The sequence below is a fragment of the Solanum stenotomum genome, chromosome 1 (genome assembly GCF_019186545.1).
Source record: "Solanum stenotomum isolate F172 chromosome 1, ASM1918654v1, whole genome shotgun sequence".
Lineage (NCBI taxonomy): Eukaryota > Viridiplantae > Streptophyta > Magnoliopsida > Solanales > Solanaceae > Solanum > Solanum stenotomum.
The window spans coordinates 22,018,445-22,041,047 of NC_064282.1; the positions used below are offsets into that span (position 1 = coordinate 22,018,445).

The window sequence follows — 22,603 nt, forward strand, 5'->3', positions numbered from 1 at the left end:
GCTATACGTTAGGGTTCGAGATGTAGACACATCACTAGTAAGCTATTTACACCACACTTCTTGGATGTGGTCCCTCCCTGGATTTGAAAGGTTGTTACAAGAGTGATTGATAAAATTGAAAGTCGAGATTTATTGAGTGAAATTAATATTTCACTTGAAACCCAAATGAAGACGAATATTTCACATGACGTTCAAATATATTGAAGTTTCTCAAACTTGTTTTGAAAAATAATTCTAAGTCTCTCAAACTTATTTTGAAAAATAATTTTAAGTTTCTCCAACTTGTTTTGAAAAATAATTATTCTTGAGCCGACTATTTATCGAAAATCGTAAATAAACAAAATTAGTTTTTTTATTGCCGTTGAACAGAAAGAAATCAATTTTATTCAAAGTCTCCTTGAACGCTGAGCTGGAAATCTGGGGTTGAATGGATTAAAATAAGAAAATTCAAGAATAAAAAATAAAATTTTAAAAAAGAATATTAAAAGTCAAAAAGTCATATGCTCTGATTAATCTGATTGGACCACCTACCAACTGAAGCGGAGACGGAAATAAGAGTTTGGAGGTCTAAAAGCGGAGCTGGAAATAGGAGTACTAAATTTTAGGATAAAAGAAAAAAATATTGCAAAACACGCTTCCTTTAAAGGGAAAAAAAAGAGAGAAAGGTTTGAAAGACATTTTCACCTCTCCTTTTTTATCATTGAGCAGTCAATCAATTTTGTTAGGGGGGTTCATAAGTTACTAATTTTACGTAGACCTTTTATTTGTATTAGAAAATTAAATAACTATTTATTTAATTTTCTAATACGAATACAAAATCTACAAAAAAAATTAGTAAGTTCATCCGAATCCACGAAGCCCCACCTCTGACATCCAAATTCACCAAGTTGGACCAATTTTTTTAATTTTAAACAAGTAGAACCTACATGTTTAATTGTTTATAATATTTTCACACTATTAATCCTTAAACTTATTAAAGTCTCTTTTTTCAGTATGTGCCAAAATGATATCTCCAATCGTCTTTAGCCGTTTATTCTCACTGAAACATTTTAGTTTCTGTGGAAATAAATGAGGTATTTGAGTATTGACAAGTAAAACAAAAATTGGTACTATATATATTTTTTTTTTAAAAAAAAACTATAGCTTACTTTTAAATATATACTATACCCTGTAAAAAAATTAAGACCACATGGTTGATTTGTACAATAGGAAACACACTTGAAAAAAATGAGAAAATATGTTTCACCAATTTTGTCAATTGGGCATAATTTTTACTTTATTTATCCCGTTAAATTGCTGGCAAGTCTGAAATGGTTAAATGTATACTTAAAATCAACAAGTTTTTTTTTTTTTTTTTTTTTTAGAAAAAAAGGAGAAATATTAAACATAATTAATTTCGGTATCAACACATTGGGTTTTAATTATTTGTTAGCTTCCTGCTATTTTTCAATTACAATTATAAATTAATAAAAAAATCTTAAATTCTAGTAAAAAGAACTTAATAAATTGTTTCAATTAATTTAACCGATTTAAAAAAAAATCATTGATAAGCCAACCAACAACGAATTGAGAAAGTAGGATAAACAAAAAGATAAATGAAATGAAATAAAATAGAAAACATAAATCACCAAATGATATGGTGTAGTGATAAAACTACTTCTTTTTTAATCAAATGTTTCAGATTTGAGTTTTGGGCATAGAAAAATCTTTGATATGGAGCGTTTCCCCCCAAATAAACTCTACGTAGCACAAATTTAAAGTAGTCGAGTTTCAATATGAATACTGAATATCGAATAATTTTATTAATTTTAAAATAAAGACAGGTTTAATTCAAAGTGTAGTTTAGAGGGTGAGGTGGAAAGTTAAGAGTGGTGCACTTTAACTTTCAAACATAGTTGACTATGCTTCATTATTTTAACATGCGCCGTACGCGCAATGCACCACTCTTGTTTCAATTTGTCCAATATTTTATTTATAGCACTCAACTTATATATTTTACACTTTTAGTCCCTCATGTTATTACATTTACAACCATATACATTTAGTTTATTTAAAAAGTACCATTGTAATATTTTTGTTAGTGATTTGATAAAATTGAATACACCTCTACGTTATGGACTATAATATTGAAGTGTTCTAAAATCTCTTTATTTTAATAAATCGACTTTCATTGTGATAGTTCGAATCCTCATTATTAATGAAATTAAAATGATCAATTTTATTTATTTTCGCAATAAATATAATCAAGGCGAAAATAAAGTTATTGATCAGTTTTCACGTATTCCGATGTATACCACATGTATACAACCCATTTTCAAACTTTTCGGGACCTATAATCAATTTTCAGCCCTTCGTACGGCTGTTTCAATGACCTGGCATTCAGTGTATTATGATATTTATTATGCAAATTCTAAGGAAGTGACATGATGAGAGTGAACCAAATCAGTAGGGAATTGGTCATAAGATTTCACATGTCGTTAAAAAGTATTCAACTATCACATGACGATGTCCAACATTCACAATGTAGTCATACGGAAAAATTTGTGGGACAACCTCCTTGGTTCATAAGAATTATTATATTGTTTTAAAGGAGAAATTATTAGTAATCTCAACTAAGCTTCCGTAAATGTTAAAATTGTTAGTTTTAAAAGGTATGAATGTAAAATGAAGAGTTATGATTTTTATAAAGAGTTGTGTCTTTTATGAAAACTTAGGACTTTTATGAAGAGTTGTGACTTTTCTCGAGAATTATGACATTGTTGAAAAGTTGCGACTTTTCTGTAAGGTTGCGACTTTTACGAAAGGTTACGAGTTTTGACTTTTCCAAAGGATTGTGACCTTTCTGATAAGGCATGATAAATACTTGTTTAGACTACCCTTTGTTGTCTATAAATAAAGGGTTTCCTCTTATTTTTCAACAACGAATTTTCTGAACTTCAGAACTTCTTCTTTTCCTCAAACAAATTCTAGTGTACTTTATTGTCATTGAGTGGTTTGCTGACACCGTGATTTTAGGTACCCGATACACCGGTGAGTAAGATCATTATATCTTGAGAAGATATATTCCATTAGCCTTGGGTACTTGAGGGAAATAATTTCCTAAGGAAACACTATGAATTCAATAAACTCAATTTTCTTCCTTGAGATTTTTCTTTTCAGAGTCTTTTTGATTTTGAAAAATATTCTTTAAACCTTGTTGTATTTTACCAAGTTCTTCAAAGTTATTATTCTAAATATTTTTTAATACAGATTAACAACAAAAATGTCATCCTTCAATGAATCAAAAGGAATCTTTGTCTCACTTCTCATTGTTCCAATTAAATGCACAAGTCACAACCACAACAAAAAACCAAACGAACTCAATTTTTTTTAATTGTCCCTAACTTCGTTAGTCTTTACTAAAACAACAAAAAAAGAAGATAATTTTAGACAAGCAAAAATAGTACAAGTATATTACTTAAATGAGATTATATATTAATACTATATGTACATTTACGTTGTTCCCTTAGAAGAAAACACACGTGTGCATAAAAACAATTAAATTACTTTCACATAAAAAATATTAATCATCTCAAGTTTCAACTGAGTTTCAGTAAACGTTAAAACAACATCCTTTAATGACTAGAAAAAATCTTTGTGTCGTGTCACTTCTCGCTCTTCCATGTGCAAGTCATAACCATAAAAGAAAAATCTATTGAACTCAGAAATGTTAACCTAACGAACTCGAAAATGTTAACTATCTCTAACTCCGTTAGTCGTTAAAAACAAAATAAAAAAGAAAGAAGGTAAATTTTAGACAAACAACATTGTATAGGGTGATGAATGTGACAATTACCTCAAATACAAGGGTGGATTGTACAAACTTTGTACCTTTTAATATATCCCCTTGACCGATGCGTTCTACGCACTTTGCGTATTCAAGTCTCCTTCTCTTTCCTTTAACACAATTCACACCCCACCATAAAAGAAAGCATACATAGACCTACCCAAGTAAGCTAGCTAGCAGTTAAAACTCCGTTGACTAATAGCAAATTTCTCTCTCTTTCTAGGTGTGGAAGAGAAAATTCCCAAAATGGTCTAAATCTTGGAAGAAAAGAGTTCATTTTTCTCATCGGAAAATCTGCGCCGGCTGACATTTTGGAGCTGTTCCGGTGGACTATTGTGGTAATATGAACATCCTCTCAAATGGGGTTTTGAATCTGAGCTGTGTTGATGTATAAAGTTGTAATCTTGAAAAACCCCAATTTGGGTTCTTGGTGTGAATTGAAAAAGATTGGGTTTTTATATATTTTGTGGCTTTGTTGTGATTTTGGTGTTTTTGCTTTGTGATCTTTTTTTTGTTTGTGGAATTAGTATAGTTCTGTTGGAGATCTGTGTTTGAGGATGGTGATAAAGAGTTTTTTTTTTCCTGAAGATGAAAGTTTTTTGGTTGGGTTGTTTAAGCTTGAGTTTTTTTTAAAATTTTTTACTGAAGATTTGTTCCATTTGTTTGCTGTTGCTTTTGTACCCTTGGTAAAATCAGGTTTTGAAGGGTTTTTGTATGTTTGGTTTGATGCATTTAGAAGAGATGAATGAATTCTGGTTTTGATTAAAGTTGAATGAAACCTTTTTGACTTGTAGGAAATTGGCTTTGTGAGCTGACAATGAAGAGATTGAGGTCTAGTGATGATCTTGAATCATGCGGGGAGAAAGGTGTGTTGAAAGATTGGGCTAGAAGGGAGGAAGATCCGAGTTTGCATCGTTCATCTTCCAACAGGAGCTTTTATTACAAGTCTGAGAGTGGGAGAAAGGGATTATCTTCTTCGTCGTCTAGATATGATAGGTTTGAGGATGACCGTGAGAGTCTGAGACCGATAAAGAAGAGATCAGATTATGATGTGGATAACTATGATAGGCGGAAGAGTTACAATCGATACAGTCATAGTAATGATAAAGGGGTTCTAAGCTCTTCTCCAAGGGGTGGATATGGTGCTGAAAGGATTCATAGGTCAGAGAGTTTTTCTGGACCAAGGAGGGAAGTCCCAAAGGGGTTCAGATCAGAGAGGGATAGGTCCAGGCGAGAGGGGAGTGTGTCTTCATGGCGCAGGTTTGGTGGCGTGAAAGATAGTGATGAAGGTGCGAGGAGTGGTGGGGATTCAGCAAGAGGAAGTAGAGTAGAATCAGAAGATATTGACAAGGTAAAGTCACCCCCAGGATGGCGAGATGCGAAATCACCTGCTTGGTCAAAGGACTCTGGTAGTGAGCAATCAAGGAGTGTTGAAGTTAAGAAAAGTGAAGGCTTGCCAATGGAGAATGGTGGACATAGCAGTGAAATGGAAGAGGGGGAACTGGAGCCTGATCATCCATCTTCTGCCACTGAGCCTGCTGCTGAAGATGAAGCTTCTGGTGAGGTGAACCGCTCACAGATAGAGCATGAGAGTGAGCGTCAAGTTGATAGTAAGAGACAAGATGATGGGGTTAATTCTTTGTACGACCAGAAGGTTGAGCTCAGTAAAGTAAATATTACTTCTGAGCAGTCAGAAGAAACACAGTCAGATAATGTCCAAGACATTTTCAAGGATGGTGATGGTTTGTCTGATCACGGCACTTCAATGGGGCACAGTGGAATGGGAAATGGAACTGAGACTCTGATAGATCATGTTGGTGAAAAGAATGGGTCCACTAGGAAAAGCAATGGTTCTAGGGAAGAAGAAAAGAATGTAGATGCTGAGAAGTTACCACCTAAAAAGAGGGAACAAGGGGAGGAGAAAAACAGAGATGCTAAATCTAAGATAAATTGTATTGAGATCCATGAATTAAATAGGGAGCTTGTTGGGGAAGGTGGACCACCAGACTCTGTTTCTTCTGTTGCACATGAAGATGTATCACTAAGTGTCAAGGACAAGGGAAAACGTCTCGCTGTTTCGCCTGATAATATCACTGCCCCTCCTGCAGATGATTTGATGATGGATAACGAGCCAAGAGGCATTGTTTCTTGTGGAAACTCTGATATGGAAGGACCAAGTACGAGGGGCCTTGAGTTGTTCTTGTCTGGTCCTGTCAAAAAAGCTGAGAAAGCAGACAAATTTAGTAATTGCATGACCAAAGATGAAAAGTTTGGTCTGGAACCACTTGAGCTTTCTCTTAGCTTGCCAAATGTCCTGTTGCCTATTGGTGCACAGAATGAAGTCCAACCTCCTAGTTCTCCTAGTCAAGGAAGGAGTTTCCAATCCTTTGCCAGCTCATTTCGCACAAATTCTGATGGCTTTACCATGTCTATGTCCTTTTCAGGGTCACAACACTTCACTCATAATCCTAGCTGCTCAATGACACATAATTCAGTTGATTATGAGCAATCTGTTAAAAGTCGCCCCCTCTTTCAAGGTGTCGATTGGCAAGCTCTCGCTTCAAATGAGCAGAAGAATAATGACATCCCAAATTGTCAAGGCATGTTATCAAATGGAACTGGTCTGTATCAGCAGTCTCAAGCATCTCAAGGAAATTCTAGTGGTCAAGCTGTAGCAAAACATCTCAGAGCTGCAGAGGAAAGCTCTAGATTACCTGCTGGGCTGGACAGGCAACTAAGTACTGGTAAAGCATCTCGTCATCCAAATGGAGCTAGATCTCCTACACAGAGTGTTGGGTCTCATGAAACTGGGTCAGAATACAATAAAGATAAGAAACAATTAACTAAAGCAAAAGATAGTAGCTTTTATAGGTTCGGTGGTTCTGATGGCAAAGAGCTCCAACTGCCTGTTGGGCCTGACTTCATCGAATCAGTAATCACAATCATGGTTTCTGAACCAATACATGTGACTGCCAGGAGGTTTAATGAGATCTCTGGGCAACAGTTGCTTTGTGTGAAAGAGGCACTCTGCGACATCATCACAAATCCTGGCAAACATTGGCAGCTTAGTACTCTGCAAAAGGCACTGCAGAAGAGGTCTGACATCACTTTGGATACACTACTGAAATCCCACAGGAGTCAACTAGAGTTGTTGGTGGCTCTGAAAACTGGTCTCCAAGAATTTCTTCGGCCAAGTTATGATGTTTCTACATCTGACTTGGCGGACATATTTCTGAATTTAAGATGTAGAAATCTCACTTGTCGATCTCCGTTGCCGGTGGATGAATGTGAGTGCAAAGTATGCTCACAGAAGAATGGTTTCTGCAGTGCTTGCATGTGTCTTGTGTGTTCCAAGTTTGACATGGCATCTAATACGTGTAGCTGGGTTGGATGTGATGTATGTCTGCATTGGTGTCACGCTGATTGTGGGCTACGTGAATCTTACATCAGGAATGGACGTAGTGCTTCTGGTGCAAAGGGTTGTGTAGAGATGCAATTTCATTGCGTTGCCTGTAACCATCCATCTGAAATGTTCGGCTTTGTAAAAGAGGTTTTCCAAAACTTTGCAAAGGAATGGACGGCAGAAGCATTTTCCAAGGAGCTTGAATATGTGAAAAGAATTTTTTGTGCCAGCGAGGACATCAGAGGGAAACGCTTGCATGACATTGCTAATTATATGCTGTCAAAATTGGCAATTAAGGCTGACCTTCAAGAAGTTCAAAGTCAAATGATGCATTTCTTCCTGACAGGTGAGCTCTTGACAGTCTATCAGGTTTTGTTGATATTCCTTCTTTACTTAACAAATTATCTTTTTCTTATGTTGTATTGTTGATATTGAGTTGATGATGGATTCTCAGCTGGTAACTTTGTTGTTGAAGTCTTAAAGCTTATATTATGTTTCAAGTACTACATATCTTCCCATGGTAGGATATAAATTGGTAAACTTGCAAGTTTTTGTTTGGAGCCCTTGATATTGATATGCATGGGAACCACATACTTGTGAGTTGTGACCAGTACATGGTGGCTTATTTACTGTCCTATTTGTCTGAAATCCGACATGCCCTATTGGTATTGATGCCTGGCGGGCATAATGAACTTTAGTGTCGAAGTGGCAATTGATCTGGAGTTGTGAGATGCTATTTTTGTACATTCATTAGAGGCAGAAAGGATTTCCATAATTTTCTGAACAATCAGTGGGCCAAAACAAAAGAAATGGATAAAATGTATTGAAAGAAGAATATGATTGTGTCAGACTGCCTTCTAAGCCCTCTAATCCCCCTCTTTTTCTTTCCTATCTTTAACCCACCTCCTTCCTCCCTTAATCATCTTCTGTCTTATCCTGCTTGACCATCTCTCTTGGCCTCACACGATTAAGTCCCCTGGCACCCCAGAAGAGGAAAAAAAAGAGGGAAATTGAACCAAACCCTTGTAATGAGCTCCATTCACGCATTCCTCGTTACTAATTGGAAAATAAGGATTATAATGTACACCTTTGTAGTTGAGTTGAGGTCATAAGTTGGAGATTGCAAAATTCAAATGAGGTTATATGTTATGCCGTGGAACTTGTCAGTTACAACTTACAAACTTGTTTGATGTAAGTTGAAACTTCTGGTTTATGTGGAACTTTAATCCTAATTTTATAGAATCTGATTAAATGGAATACCATGTCCGGAAATGTACCCATGTCTTTACTTACTAAGGAATAGAAATTGCGATCGTCTCATTTCTTGCGATGAAAAATGCTGAAATTACTGGTATGGCTTGTTTCACTTGTTTCCTCTCTTAACCACGGACACCCTTGGGTCTGTTGAGTTCTGTCAGTCCCAAGTCCTAATGTTAATGCTCAATTCGACATGGATGTTCACTTCATTTTAACTTATGAATGCAGAGCCTGATTCAGTCAAATCTGACAATGCTCCAATTATTCAAGGAAAGGAGTTGTCAACAAAGAACCATGAAGGGAACAATGGTATTGCTCGGCCCAGCCAGGGAGCGATGTGGCTAAAATCAGTTAGTTCTGAGAAGGCTCCTCAAGTGGAAAAGCCTACAGGTTTGCCTTCAAGTTTTGATAGCCTCCGGAATGAAAAGCAGGCAATGAACTTGAGTTTTCAGCCAAGTATGGAAAAGGGACCAGTATTTGATGAACTAGAGAGCATTGTTAGAATCAAGCAGGCAGAAGCTAAAATGTTCCAAGCGCGAGCGGATGAAGCTAGGAGAGAGGCTGATGCTCTGAAACGCATTGGTGTAACTAAGAGTGAGAGAATTGAAGAAGAATATGTAACTAGAATCACAAAGTTGCGATTGGCTGAAGCTGAGGATATGCGGAAACAAAAGTTGCAAGAGCTGCAGTCTTTAGAAAGAGCTTATCAGGACTACTTCAATATGAAGATGAGAATGGAAAATAACATCAAAGATCTCTTGTTGAAAATGGAAGCTACTAGAAGGAATCTCAGTTTGTGATTAATTAGTAGCACCTTGTTTAGGACAACCTTGTTTTTTTTTCTTAAGCAGCATTTGCAAGGTTTGAAACACCTCAAGTATATTAACTTGTAGGTGTTCTTTAGTCTAGTATTCCTTGTATCCTGCTAACCAGATTCTGTACAGAGACCACCTTATGTCTTTATGTTACAGATGAACTCCAGTTATGCACAAGATGTGAAAACCAGGAAAATAGAGATTCAGTACTTGATCATCCAGATGAGTTATTTTCCAACTTCAGCAATGTGCCTTTTTTTTTTTTTTCGGTAATGCTGTGTCATCCATTGTGGTGGGATGCATATTTACATAATTGTTTCTAGAATGTCTGCTTCCATCTCCTTTTGCACAAAATGATTGGATTATCAAAAACTGCATTCTTAATCTCCCTTCGTTGGCCATTACATCCATCACTCTATTCTGCTCTCTGAACACTTGGGTCAAACTTGGAGCTACCAGCTTCTGCATTAAGTACCTGCATTCAACAATCTGATTATTATATAGCTAGTAGTCATGTGCTATCATACGTATGACATCAGTTGAGTCGGTATTGATTTCAAGGGGAGTTAGCTTATGCTCTACTGCAATGAGGAGGCCTCTTCACTGTGCTTGGAGCTAATGTGAGGGGTGTGCTCCATGAACCCAGTACCTAATGTGCAATGGTGCTTGTGTTGCAACACCCATTTAGTTCCTGGATTGTGTATATTCTAGGGATTTAACTACCACTAGATCGTTCTGTGCACAAGGCAGAACGTGCTACCGGGTGATTGATTCTTAACCATCAAACTTAAGTAGAAGAGGAAAAAGAAATTACTACTACAACACTTTTTGATTTGTTAGCTGAAAGGAATTTTTGATTTGTTAGCAGCAATCAAGTTTACAAGAAACCAACAAGCTCATTGGTTAAAAGGCCTAGAAATTCAACACATCAGTAACTAAAACAAAGATTTTACGGAACACTTCAAAATTTTTTAAATGAGCAACAGCAGCTAACATCCTCTCTACTCCGAATCTTCATCAGAATCAGTATCAGAAAGTTCAACATCATCATCAGAAAGTTCAATATGATCGTTATCCTCTTCAGAATCAGAACCACTGATAACATATGTCGTCTTCTTCGTTCGATTTGCCCTTTGTGGTCTAGCTTTTGGAGCGACAACAACTTCACTGACTTCCTCCTCTAGACTGGCCAAGGAAGGAATAGGAGGACTTACTTCACTTTCATGTGAAGTACTACTACTACTTGTGTTCCTTCCAATAACAGCTCCACTTTTTTTGTTAAATGGAGATTCCCTCATTTTCCTCACTTTTCGATCAGGTGAGACACCAGCATCCTCTGCAGGCTTAAGAACTTGAGTTATGAGTCTCTGACCAACACTTTGTGATTGCTTATTAGCTGGTGCTCTCTTCTTAGGGGGGGGTTTAGGTGCTGCTGCTGCCTTTGCAGCTGCTGGTTTCCTCCCACCTTTCTTTTTCCCTCCCACAGCTACTTCTGGCGCAAACTCATTATCATCACTAATTTCAATCTCATCCTCACCTTCAGAAACATCTGGAGTGGATGGCAGAGCCTTCTTTTGTGCAGCAGCCCTTTTAGCAGGTGCTTTCGTCTGAGCTTTTGGCGCTTCAGTCTCCGTGACTGCAGGGAAATTGTCATTAGTTCTAGAGGACAAAATATAATCGTGAAAATAGTCTACCTCCCATAATATATTACAGCACATTTCACTTACCTTCTGATCGATCTGGAGAGGAGTTAAGGTTGTAAGCTGCAAGTCTATCTTTCAACGCTAGCACTTCATCCTCTTCTTCTTCATCTTCTACAACTACAGGTTTTGCCTGCTGATAATAGGTATTGAAATTTAATGTATCAGCAGATGACTATGATAATAAAGAAAAGAATATCCTTGTTGAAACAGAATGTCTGAAGAAAATCTAATTTGAATCCACACCTTTGCAGGAGCTTTCTTTGAACCTCCTCCTCTGCCTTTTGGCTTCGCAACCTCAGTAACATTGGCTAGAGAAAAGATAAGAAAACCCAATTCAGTACATCAATAATCCATTAAGAGTACAGCAAAAGCCATGAAAATTAGATACTGACCTGTTTCCGCCATAGAACCAACCGACACATCCATTGGTTCAGCAGTAGACTCTACTACAGCAGCCTTCTTAGTAATTTTTCGGGGTTTAGGCTTAGGTGCTTTTCCAGCTGCATTCATCACCTTCTTCTTTAGCTTCTCTCTAGCTTCCTCAGTTTGGATATCAATTTTATCTTGTTCCTGAAGTATATAAGCAAAGAGCATTTATTAAGATGAGTAAGGAAAGGCATACTAAAAAGTTGGATAGAAGGAACTTTCAGTGGCATACATCAAGCTGTTTGTCAAGGACATCAAGATCTTTCATCCATAAATCCTTTGGAGTTGCATTTCTCATATCTTCAACTTCAGCATTCAGTTTATCCCTGTCAGCACACAGTTCTTGAACCTTCTCAAGAGTCAATGTTCCTATTGCCATCGACAGCAAGTAGTCATAATCACTTGCCCTAACTCCCTTATTTGACTCCTCTGGACTCTCTTCGCTATCTTCTGCATCATCAGTTGAGTCTGCAACAACAGCTTCAACTGGCTTTTTCTTGGGGAAAGGAGTAAATCCTTTGTTTTTCAATTCGAACAAGAGATCAGCTCTCTTCCTGTTGTTCACAATGATTTCGCCTTTCACAACTCCAAGGATGAATCTCACCTTGTTCTCAATTCTCAGCAACTCCAATTCGAGAATCTCCAATAGAGTTTTCTGCATAAGTTACAAGTATACGGTCAATGACCAGCATTCAGGAGGAAGAAATGTATTTCAGTTCAGTTATTTCATAGACTTGCCTTTCTTTTCTCATAATACTCGAGTCGTACATGGTAGAACTCCTCAAGAACTGCAATAAAAGAGTTTAAATGGTAAACGGCAACATCTATTTTCCACTAATCTAATGTAATTTTGTGTGAATTACGTACTCTCTTCTGGGGCATCATATTTCTTGATTTTCCCCTTGGAGTCGAAAAGGTGCATATTGCTGGTACTTATTGTAGTCGTCAGCTTAAATTTTTTCAGCAAACCCTCTTGCTGGGCCAATAGCAGATTCTCCTCAGACATGATCACTTCAAAACATACAGAGTTCTCATCACCATACGCTTTGACTTCCTGCAAGAAGAAGCTCCTTATTTCTTGTCTACATTGAAGTACTTTCCCAAAGAAAAATAATTAATCAGTGATAACTCAATGTACGTACCTTTATGAAAGAATCCTTGGACTTGTCAGTTGAGACTGTCATGGATTCCAAAAACTGCTTATAGTCCTCTGTCCACCTCCGAACTGGCAACTCAGAAATCCTAAGAGTCGTTTCGCTTAACTCTTCTATAATACCAGTGACAGTGTACGTTGCTCCAGTTTCTTTTGTTGCTGTTTTCTGTATTGTCCCTTTGAAACCTTTATACCATGGATCCATTGGCTCCATTAGCTCATCATTCAGTAAACGCCTTACATTAGCAACAAGGTCCCTTGGATTATAATTAGGAACGTATGAACTCCAACCTGTTCCTATACCTTCACTTCCATTCACAAGTACCATTGGAATGATAGGTACATACCTAAGTGAAAAGGAAATCAACCGTTCAGCTATTTGCAATAGTTTGATTTTTCTTCACTAGATATGAAATAATTGTCTGTTACATTATACTTACCAAGTTGGTTCAATAGACTGCCCATCTTCATTCAAGTAATCAAGAACGGTATCATCATCCTTAGGAAACAGAAATCTTGCGATTGGTGAAAGCCTAGTGTAAATGTACCTAGAACTTGCATGATCTTTGCCTCCCTGCAATTGGAAGGTTTTCGGTAGATGAGTAAGTGAAAAGAAAAGGGATTGTGTGATATAAAAGTAAGTTCCAAATAATGAAATTGTCTCTCACCATATTTCGAGTGCCAAATTGACCATTTGGTTGCAATAGATTTACATTATTGCTGCCAACATAGTCTTGTGCCATGCCAATTATGGTGCTGCTAAGACTCTGCTCACCATGATGATATGCTGAGTGCTCAGAGACATAACCAGAAAATTGGGAAACTTTTGCTTCCTTAACAAAATTCCTCTTAAATGCACAGAACAGAATCTTCCTTTGACCCGGTTTCAAACCATCAAGCATTGAAGGAATAGACCTTTGAAGGTCAGCCATTGAAAACAGAATAAGCTCTTTGTTAACAAATTCAGTGTATGAGATGTACTTTTCTTTCTGGTCTAGATGGGTACCGGGCTGCAGAGTACAAGAAAAATAGAGATTGAGAGTCAAATCGTGAAATTTTGGATGTATCACAAACAATACTAGGATAAAAATATAATTGTTTCCAACCTCAAATTGTCTAAGCCAATTCTTCCTTGCTTCTATCTTCTTCTTACTGAAAGCAAGTTCTATTGATTCCCCATCTTGGTTATCTGCCCAGATAAAATCTTTCCTGTGTTTCTGAAGATCTTGGAAGTACTCTTTTCCTTCCTTTGAAGTACTTGTTCCCAACCCCTATCAAGGCATTAAAGAGAACAATTAGCAGAAAGCCACATCTGATGGTTTCATGAAATGTTTGATAGACAAACCTTATAGTACTTGATAGACCAACCACTTGAAGTAGCACCCAAACTCCTTCTCCATGCCTCATACTCAGGCATGGTATAAAATGCCAGTATCCTCCCACTTTTATGAGTAGCCTGCAAAAGAACAATGTTCAGACTATTGTACTTGCTGAAATCTTTTGGACCTGATTGATGTATTTTGTCTGTTTAAAGAAAAGGTATAAATTTCACCTTCACAATTGGTGTGATAAACTCCACTAAGAAAGATGGAACTTTCAGCAAGGACGGCCAAAAAGTGTGGATGAAATTAATTAAGAGACCCTTGATATGTGAACCATCATGATCCTGCACAAGTACAAAAATATAGTTCAATCAAGTGAATAGAAAAACCACAAACCATTCAACATATGCAAATATTGCCGAAGAATGGGCACCTGATCAGTCATAATCATTAAATGACCATATCTGAGTGATTTGACACTCTCATATTCTTTGCCTGTCTGAAGTCCAAGAATCTTCTTGATAGATTCAATTTCTTTATTTTCTGAAACCTGTTTATGACTTGCTTCCCTTACATTTAGCAGCTTACCCCTCAAAGGGAACACACCATAGTGATCTCTCCCAACAACAGATATTCCAGCCATCTGTGAAACAGCTCAGTTCCCTTAGAAACATATCAAAGGTGGTATTGAACATAACGAGGTTAAAGAAAGTAAAAAAGATAGCATACAGCTAGAGCCTTGGCTGAGTCTCCTTCAGTCAAAATCAATGTGCATTTATCAGAATTCCTCCCTCCTGCATCATTAGCATCTTCTAGCTTTTCCACCTTGACCTTATCAGATTTTTTTCCATCAGTCTTCTTAAGGTCTTTGCTATTTTTAAAGTCTGCCCAGGAGAGAAGAGAGTCGACAATGCCAATATTCTTCTCAACTGCAGTAATATCAGAATATTAATAATCAAAACCACATACTTCATATAACAAATAGCATAATTGGTCTTCGCAAGCATCAAAGGAACAAATCTGTAGTTGAACTAACATACCTTTCTTCAGAAAATCTGGTTGAAGTTCACATTTCGAACCGAAACTGCTCTGTCGCAGGGTCAAGGTTTCTTTAGTTTGTGAATCAAACGCAGGATTGTCAATGAGAGCATTAACAAACATCCATAAATGGTTCTTCACTGCGTGGGCTTTGATGTTAGCATTTTTGTTCTTCCTGTTCACTACACCCATTATGTGGTTTGCTATTTGGTTGGCCACATAATCAACGTGAGTTCCACCCTTAATAGTCGCAATGCTGTTCACAAAACTGACCTGCCCAAATCATCATGCTAGACCATGTTATTTTAAAGCTAAATATTTCAGGAATTACCACAATAGTTGTCTCAAACAGCTTGTCATCAGTACCTGTTGAAATTGTCCTTCACTCAGACTTACACATATCTCCCACCTTAATACTCCGTTTGCGTCATTAACTTTTAGGAACTCCCTGCAAAATTAGTGAATGTTAGCATACATTTCAAAGTAAAAAACTTGAGAAAGAAGTACAGATTAGAAAATAGAATTTTTTGACAATATACCTTTTCACATCATTAGAATCTAAGAAAAGCTTGCAATACTCTTCAAATGATTTGACGGGAATGCGCTGTTCATTGAGTTTCACCTTCACAGTCTTTCCAAGGCATCCACCCAAGTCAATTACTCTCTTTCTCATTAGTGCAACTACATCTGCTTCGAGCTCTTCCATGTTAAACTTTGCCAGGTCTGGCTTAAATGAAACTTTTGTCCAATTCTCACTTGCTTTGCATTTTGTTATAATTGGTTCACCCTTCTTTCCCATGTTGTTCGAGAAAACCTTCATTGACAGAACACAAAATTCAATTGTTTAGTAACAGCACTCAACCGACAATCAGCTACAAGAAACAGAATTTCCCTTGAAGGTACTGGCAACTTCCAGAAAGATCCATTAATTTAGTGCATCCTCATTAGCAAAGGTAAGAAAAGCTTAATCAAAAATCCCAAATTTCCAGTACCTAACTAAGAAGATCTTCATCCAGCTCTAAGGATTACAAGTACAGAGGTAAATTCTATCATCCTACTCTAATATTCGTCAGTACTAATTTAAGATCTCTGTCATAAAAATATGCACACAGCACCCTGCTTCTAATTAAGTGTTTCGCGTACCAGAAACTAAAATCTCACAATCAAGTACAGCTGTGAATTCGATCATCCTACTCTTAACATTCGTCAGTACTTATTTAAGATCTCTGTCATAGAAAGTATGCACACAGCATACTGCTTCTAGTTAAGTGTTTCGCGTATCAGAAACTAAAATCTAACAATGATTGAAGATTTAACACAGTATCCTTCAACATTTTCCACAATATTACGAAATAAAAACGACCATTACAATCCTACTGAAAAGAAATCGCAAAAAAAAAATGTGAGAAATACCTGCTTATACTTCTTCTGCCGCTTTCCATCAGCAGTTTCAATGACAAATTCAGTAGAAAAGATATTCGTAAGCTTAGCACCATATCCATTCCTTCCACCAGTGGTTTTCTTCTCAGCATCATCATAGTTACTACTAGTCAACAAATGCCCAAAAATCAATTCCGGCACATACACACCTTCCTCCTGATGGATCTCGACAGGAATACCATCACCGTTGTTATAAACACTAACTAAATTCTGTTCAGGATCTATCACCACTTCCAACGCGTCCATTTTAGGATCTCTCTGTTTGTTATCAGCTGCATTGACTAAAATCTCGTCGAAGATCTTGTACAGACCAGGCACGTAAGTGACTGGGCGATGAACCATGGCGTCATTCTCCCATACCCAAAGAGTTTGAGTGTGTTTTTCAACAGATCCGATGTAAGTATCGGGACGGAGAAGGATGTGTTCAAGCTGGGTCTTCTTCTGGTAGGTTTGCTCAATGGTTTTACCGTTTGCATTTGAAATGTTGGCGTTGCTACTTGATTGTAACGGGAGTTTTTTGGTTGCCATTGTTCCAGCGGTGGCGGAGGAGGAAGAAGAGGAGGAGGAGAGACACAGAGATGGTGTCTTTTAGAGGAATTTGAAGAATGGGGAAAATGTTAGCAATGGAGATTAGGGTTTATAGTATCAAAATAGGCGCTTTAACGGTAAAGTTCGGAGATTTTGAAATTTGAAATTTGAATTCTGAATTGGAGGGCTGAGATGCATTTTCGATATCTGACGGTCGTGAACTGTTGGTCACGTGCCTCTATGACACGTATAATCTCTTATACTAATTTAATAATTTATTTTTTTTTTAAAGTGAGGAGCCATTTTGTTTCAAGAGATTACAAAACGAAAATTACTACTACTATATACCAATTTATGTAATACATATCAAATTTTGAGATTTAAATATGTTTATTTTTAATCCTAAATTTTCTATATATCCTTATAATATTTTGAATTGTCAATTATTGTGACTTATAATACTTTTTATATAGTTTATAAATATATAAATTTCAGTTTAAAAAATTTAAAGATTTTGTGAAAAAATTCTCGATCACACTGAAATTGTTTAATTTTCAAAAAATGAAATGTGTCTCTATAAATTGAGACAGAGGAAGTAGTATTTTCTTTTGTGAGTTCGATTTCTTTTTTCGAAAGCTTTTAAAATAGAATTTGGAAATTTTTAAAAGAAATTTACTACGTACTTTTTTCGCAAAATGTCTTTTTATGTATATTCCTATTTAGTTCTCTTTATTTTGGAAGTTGATTTTATCCAGGATTGCAAATCTCAAACTTGTCTATGAAGAGCAAAATTCGTATTCTCTACCCCTAAATTAGCCTAATTAGATTCATTTTTTTTTATATATTTCTTGACTTTCCAGAGTCTTTTTTTTTTATACTAATTAAATTCACGCTTTGTAAACCATAAGATAAGTAGGCCTCTCTAGACCATACAAGTGCGCATTGAGCCCTTGCAAATGTTTTAGTTACTTAGGAACTTCAAAGCTACTAAAAGTGCCATGATTTAGCATTTACTACTAAGTTTTTATTAAATTACATTCACTCGAAAATGTGTAAACTTTTGCACTTTATAATGATTTAAACTCTATTTATGAAGAACTATTGTTGTAACATCTTGATCATCAATTCTTATGAAGTGATTAACATTACAAACCTAAATTGAATCTTGATGACTCAATGAAGTTATAATATTCCTTTATTGATATGGACTAATGGCATCACACAACATACATGAAAATATGTCTTATCTACAATGGGATGATTCACTTTCTATAAACAATGAATGGAACTTAATAGGCTTAAGTCATCTGCGGCCTATTAAAGTTGTCCGCATAATTCACTTAGACACCTCAACTAGGACTAGTACCTATTGAACACTTCTTTTGCCATATCTGGTGCCCGTATCTGATCTTTTGGTGCTGGTTGTTCTGTTGCTTCTGACTGGGACAAATCTGTCGATGACTGTGTCTAAGAAACTGAAATATGCTCGTCTCCATGGCTTTCGAACGAGCAAGATATAGTAAGGAACAAGAATACCTGTAATGAATCCCAATGCAACACTAACATAAAACCATTTATCAGGAAATTCATCACTGCTGTCATTCTCTAGTACCGTTCTATTGTCCGAGTTTCCATTTTGACATAGTACTACAAGTGGAGCTCCACAAAGATGGGGATTCCCCTCAAACGCGGACACTGTAAAAGTTGTCATCTGTCCCTTATAAGGAACCATGCCGGATAAGTTATTGTTTGAGAAGTTAATATAGCTCAAGAATGACATTGATTCCATGCTTGATGGGATGACACCAGACAGTGTATTACTCGAGAGATCAAGCGATGCTAACTGATGTAAGCTTGAAATGTTTTCTGGTATTTTTCCACTGATTTGGTTTCCGGACAAGTTCAAAACTATGAGGCCATGCAAGTTTGTCAATTCCACAGGAAATGCTCCGTTGAGGTTGTTTCTCGACAAGTCTATTGAGGTAAGAAGTGATAGGGTCTTGGTGTACTTTTGGAACTGATTTTTCAAATTCACTACCAAGCTTTCTTCATAGTAAATCCCTCTATACTTCCCATATAACAGATATTCATTCACTTTTTCCTCTTGTACCATGGCGTTCAGGTCTCCTATGCTTGTTGGAATGGCGCCAGTTATGTTGTTTTCTGCAAGATCAAGGACCTGCAATGAACTCAGTTTTGACATTCCTAAAGGAAGTTCTCCGGAAAATGAATTTGACCTTAAGCTGAGGATTCTAAGATTTTGAAAACCATCAGATATCCACGAGGGGAACTTTCCGGATAGTCTGTTGTTGCCTAGATCAAGTGTCTCCAAACTAGATAAATTTTTCAAAGAAATGGGGACCCCTCCAGAGAATTTGTTGTCATTTAAGTGCAATGACTGAAGTTGAATCAATTGGCCCAAAGAACTCGGAAATGATCCAGATAGAAAATTGTTCCCAAGGTCTAAAGCTTTCAAGTAAGAACATTCCCCTATGCTTGAAGGGATACTTCCTGTTAGCTTATTGTTTGATAGATCAATGACTTGAACAAGGGTCATCTTTCCTATAGTAGCTGGTATTTCACCCGAAATTTCATTACTCGAAAGAGACAGAAATATCAAGTCTGGCATGACTTTGGAAATATTCTGAGGGATGAGACCTTGGAGCATATTGTGTGAAAGATCAAGCAATTCAATTGAGACACTAGGTAATGGAATGGTTCCGTTAAATAGGTTTGAACTCAGATCAATATCTGCAAAGGGGAATACTGGTAATGGATCTGGTAGAGTACCACTTAACTGATTAAAAGAACAATTCAGCAGGGATAAATTAAAAGAAATGTCCCAAAACCATCCTGGAATGGAATCTGAAATGCTCGCATTTGAAATGTCTAGGAACTTGAGCTCTTTCTGAGACTTGAGCCAAGTAGGAAAAGAAGGACCTAAATGGCAGGACCCCATGTCAAGATTTCGAATCTGAAACGGAGGAATCCAGTTGGGATTAACATTCAAGGTCAAGGAGTTGGATGAAAGGTCAAGAATCTTTACTTTGCGCAGGTTCTTAAAATGAACTTCGGATAGAGTACCTGTGAGGAAATTAGAAGAAAGATCAAGAACAGACAATTCAGAAAGCTGTCCAAAACTCTCTGATAGAGTACCATTTAGCTGGTTTCCTGAAAGTCTCAAGTTGGTCAAGTTTTGAAGCTTTCCGAAAGAAGCTGGTATAGGGCCTTCAAAAAAGTTGGAAGCTAATCCAAGTTGTTGAAGACTTTTCAACTGACCCAACCATCCTGGTACTTTACCAACAAGTCGGTTGCTGCTCAGCTTTAAGTACATCAAATTAGGCAAAGGCCTCTTAGAATCACATTTCTCCATTCCTTCGAGGTTTTCAGGTAGACTTCCTGTCAAGTTGTTTCCTGTTAAATCAAAGTTGATTAAACTGCATAGTCCTCCAATAGTTGCCGGTATTCCACCTTCAATGTTGTTTAAAAAGAGATCGAAATGAGTCAGATAAGTCATATTCCCAATGGATCTAGGCAACTTTCCATGTAGTTTGTTTGAACCTAAATCGAGAACTTCTATCTGTTTCCAACTTCCTCTAAATAGCTCAAGGCAATTGGCACTAAGGTTCTTGTTTAGCGCAAGGTTCAAGTATCTTAACCTTGGAATCTCACTGATGCCAAGTGGAATTCTGCCTCTAAAACCAGAGTTGCTCAAGTCTATATATTCAAGACTGGTGATATTTACAAGCCAACTCGGGAACGTTGAGTTGAAACTATTGAAACTAAGATCAATAACAGCTAGAGAAGTGAAGTTGACAGGAGTAAGATATGAAATGGAACCAGATAAGCCACAAGATGAAAGATGCAATTCTGTTAAATGTGGAAGCTGGTTTAGCATTTCCAACCAACTCGATCCTACCATAGAGAGCTCTACTTGGTTCATCCCAATATATTTTAAGGAAACAAGACCAGTTACCCACTGAAAACTTTCAACAGTCAATGCTGAGAACTCTGAAGAAACATCAAGATACTGCAAGTTAGTAAGGTATCCCAAATCAGGATGTAATGTACCGAAAAAACCAGCTTTCGAAAGATTCAGATATTCCAAATTCTTCAAAGAACTAACAAATCTTGGAATTGGTATTCCACCAAATGTGTTTAGACTCAAATCCAAGTATCTTAAAGATTGGATTTTTACCAAAGAAGGCCTAATCTCCCCACTCAAGTTCCAAAATCCATACCTGGTAACATCAGCAGAATCGACAGGAAATGGATTGTGAAGGTCTATTTTGATAACAGAACCAGTAGCATTACTGCACCCTATTCCTCTCCACATACAACAGTCTCTTCCTTGCCATGACGAAAGCCGGTTCTCAGGATCATTCAGGCCATTCTTGAAATCAAGAAGTACTTCAAGATCACTAGCTGAACAACTTGTAGCAACATTTTGTCCCTTACAAGCAAATTCTACCGCCATCGATTGCAAAATGACAACAAAAAGAATACACACTTGGAGCCTCTCCATCAAGTCCAAATCTTGGAATTAGAATAATCACTACACCTTATTCTTCAAGAGGGGATTATAAGTTGGTTGAAAATAAATGATGTATTAGCAATTAGTACCTTACTATTATCAAAATGGTTGTCACTTTCCATCATTAGTTGAATAAAGTACAAATAAAGGGATAAGCAAAGTCAACTGGTCTCTATTATTATCACAAGATTTGGAAATGATTTTGTCATGTTTCCTTTGGCGTCAATCTTTTGTATTTTGTCGTTAGCTTTTGTTCTTTATATTATCAAGTTTTCAGAAGTCAGCAACACAACAATAAACAAAAACAGAAAATATAAAGGGAGAAGGTGTAGTGAACTTTCCAAGTTGACCATTACAGATAAATTCTGAATTGTTTAATGTTGAACATGTGGTTTTTATGTAAACATTTCAATTTTTATACAAAAAAATCCATTCTGCAAATTTCTTGGATCCTGGTAAAATGATTCTCCAAACTTGCAAAAGCATACAACAATGTAATTAGGGTCTGGAGAGGTTAGTTTGTTCGTAGATATTATCCCTGCCTTGTTTGTCCCTACCTTGCAAGGTAGAGAGATTGTTTCAGATAGATCTTCGGCTCAATTAAATAACAGGAGTGAGAAAAAAAAGACAAAATACTTGTACAAGATAGGATACAACATTTTGAAAAAGGATAACTAACCACAAACAAAATAATACAATAATCCAAGAACAAGGAACAATAAACACTAACAAAAATCTAAGAAATAAGAAACTACAAGAGTAATACTATGACTACTGGTATGGAAGGATAAGTGAGACGACACACAACTACCTACTAACATTCTAGCTAGGGATGTCAAATGGGCGGGTTAGGTTGAAATTGGAGATAAATTGAGTTGAAATAGAAATTGAATTGAGTCCTCACCCGTCCAAGTTTACTTTGGACTCAAATGGGCAAATTGGATTGGGTCATGACCCGCCCAATTTGACTCGCTTAATCTCAATAATTTTAATAAATTGTTATTTAACTTTAATAACCACAATTTGAATTTGAACTCAAGAAAATAAAATAAAAAAGTTACAAATTGATAGACAAATCCTATAAGATATAAAATAGATAGTATTTCATATCTTCAATATAGGAACATACATTACATCAATGCAAATAAAGAGACTTAA

General features: G+C 36.6%; 3 protein-coding genes across 4 annotated transcripts; 1 reads left to right on the plus strand and 2 right to left on the minus strand.

Annotated features, from left to right (window-relative positions):
- The first annotated feature begins 3,917 nt into the window (after positions 1 to 3,917).
- Positions 3,918 to 9,518, plus strand: LOC125853509 (protein OBERON 4). The gene is made up of 3 exons (XM_049533204.1): positions 3,918 to 4,164; positions 4,621 to 7,575; positions 8,715 to 9,518. Exons 2-3 carry the CDS (start codon positions 4,644 to 4,646, stop codon positions 9,284 to 9,286), a joined length of 3,504 nt encoding a protein of 1,167 aa, XP_049389161.1. The 5' UTR covers positions 3,918 to 4,164; positions 4,621 to 4,643; the 3' UTR covers positions 9,287 to 9,518.
- Positions 9,519 to 10,292: 774 nt separating this feature from the next.
- Positions 10,293 to 16,955, minus strand: LOC125853507 (DNA topoisomerase 2). Of its 2 annotated transcripts, none has more exons than XM_049533203.1 (19): positions 16,357 to 16,955; positions 15,483 to 15,757; positions 15,310 to 15,391; positions 14,946 to 15,216; positions 14,635 to 14,834; positions 14,339 to 14,548; positions 14,136 to 14,249; positions 13,929 to 14,039; positions 13,690 to 13,854; positions 13,252 to 13,593; positions 13,024 to 13,157; positions 12,573 to 12,930; positions 12,298 to 12,484; positions 12,169 to 12,218; positions 11,663 to 12,085; positions 11,397 to 11,574; positions 11,248 to 11,312; positions 11,029 to 11,134; positions 10,293 to 10,937 (listed from the first exon to the last, which is right to left on the minus strand). In XM_049533203.1, the coding sequence occupies exons 1-19, from the start codon at positions 16,909 to 16,911 to the stop codon at positions 10,303 to 10,305; spliced, it is 4,461 nt and encodes a 1,486-aa protein (XP_049389160.1). In that variant the 5' UTR covers positions 16,912 to 16,955; the 3' UTR covers positions 10,293 to 10,302. The 2 variants fall into 2 exon arrangements, with proteins under 2 accessions (XP_049389160.1, XP_049389158.1); XM_049533201.1 differs by having other exon boundaries at positions 11,029 to 11,137.
- Positions 16,956 to 18,181: 1,226 nt separating this feature from the next.
- On the minus strand, positions 18,182 to 21,412 carry LOC125853511 (receptor-like protein EIX1). Its single transcript, XM_049533209.1, has one exon. The coding sequence runs from the start codon at positions 21,386 to 21,388 to the stop codon at positions 18,278 to 18,280; it is 3,111 nt and encodes a 1,036-aa protein (XP_049389166.1). The 5' UTR covers positions 21,389 to 21,412; the 3' UTR covers positions 18,182 to 18,277.
- Positions 21,413 to 22,603: the final 1,191 nt, after the last annotated feature.

Excerpts from the sequence above, each read along its gene's own strand:
- LOC125853509 (XM_049533204.1), top strand. The coding sequence starts at position 4,644 with ATGAAGAGATTGAGGTCTAGTGATGATCTTGAATCATGCGGGGAGAAA. Across the intron at positions 7,576-8,714 it reads GATGCATTTCTTCCTGACAG|AGCCTGATTCAGTCAAATCT; the intron begins GTGAGCTCTTGA and ends TTATGAATGCAG.
- LOC125853507 (XM_049533201.1), bottom strand. The coding sequence starts at position 16,911 with ATGGCAACCAAAAAACTCCCGTTACAATCAAGTAGCAACGCCAACATT. Across the intron at positions 12,485-12,572 it reads CCAAGGATTCTTTCATAAAG|GAAGTCAAAGCGTATGGTGA; the intron begins GTACGTACATTG and ends TTCTTCTTGCAG. Across the intron at positions 11,575-11,662 it reads TCCTTGACAAACAGCTTGAT|GAACAAGATAAAATTGATAT; the intron begins GTATGCCACTGA and ends TATATACTTCAG.
- LOC125853511 (XM_049533209.1), bottom strand. The coding sequence starts at position 21,388 with ATGGCGGTAGAATTTGCTTGTAAGGGACAAAATGTTGCTACAAGTTGT.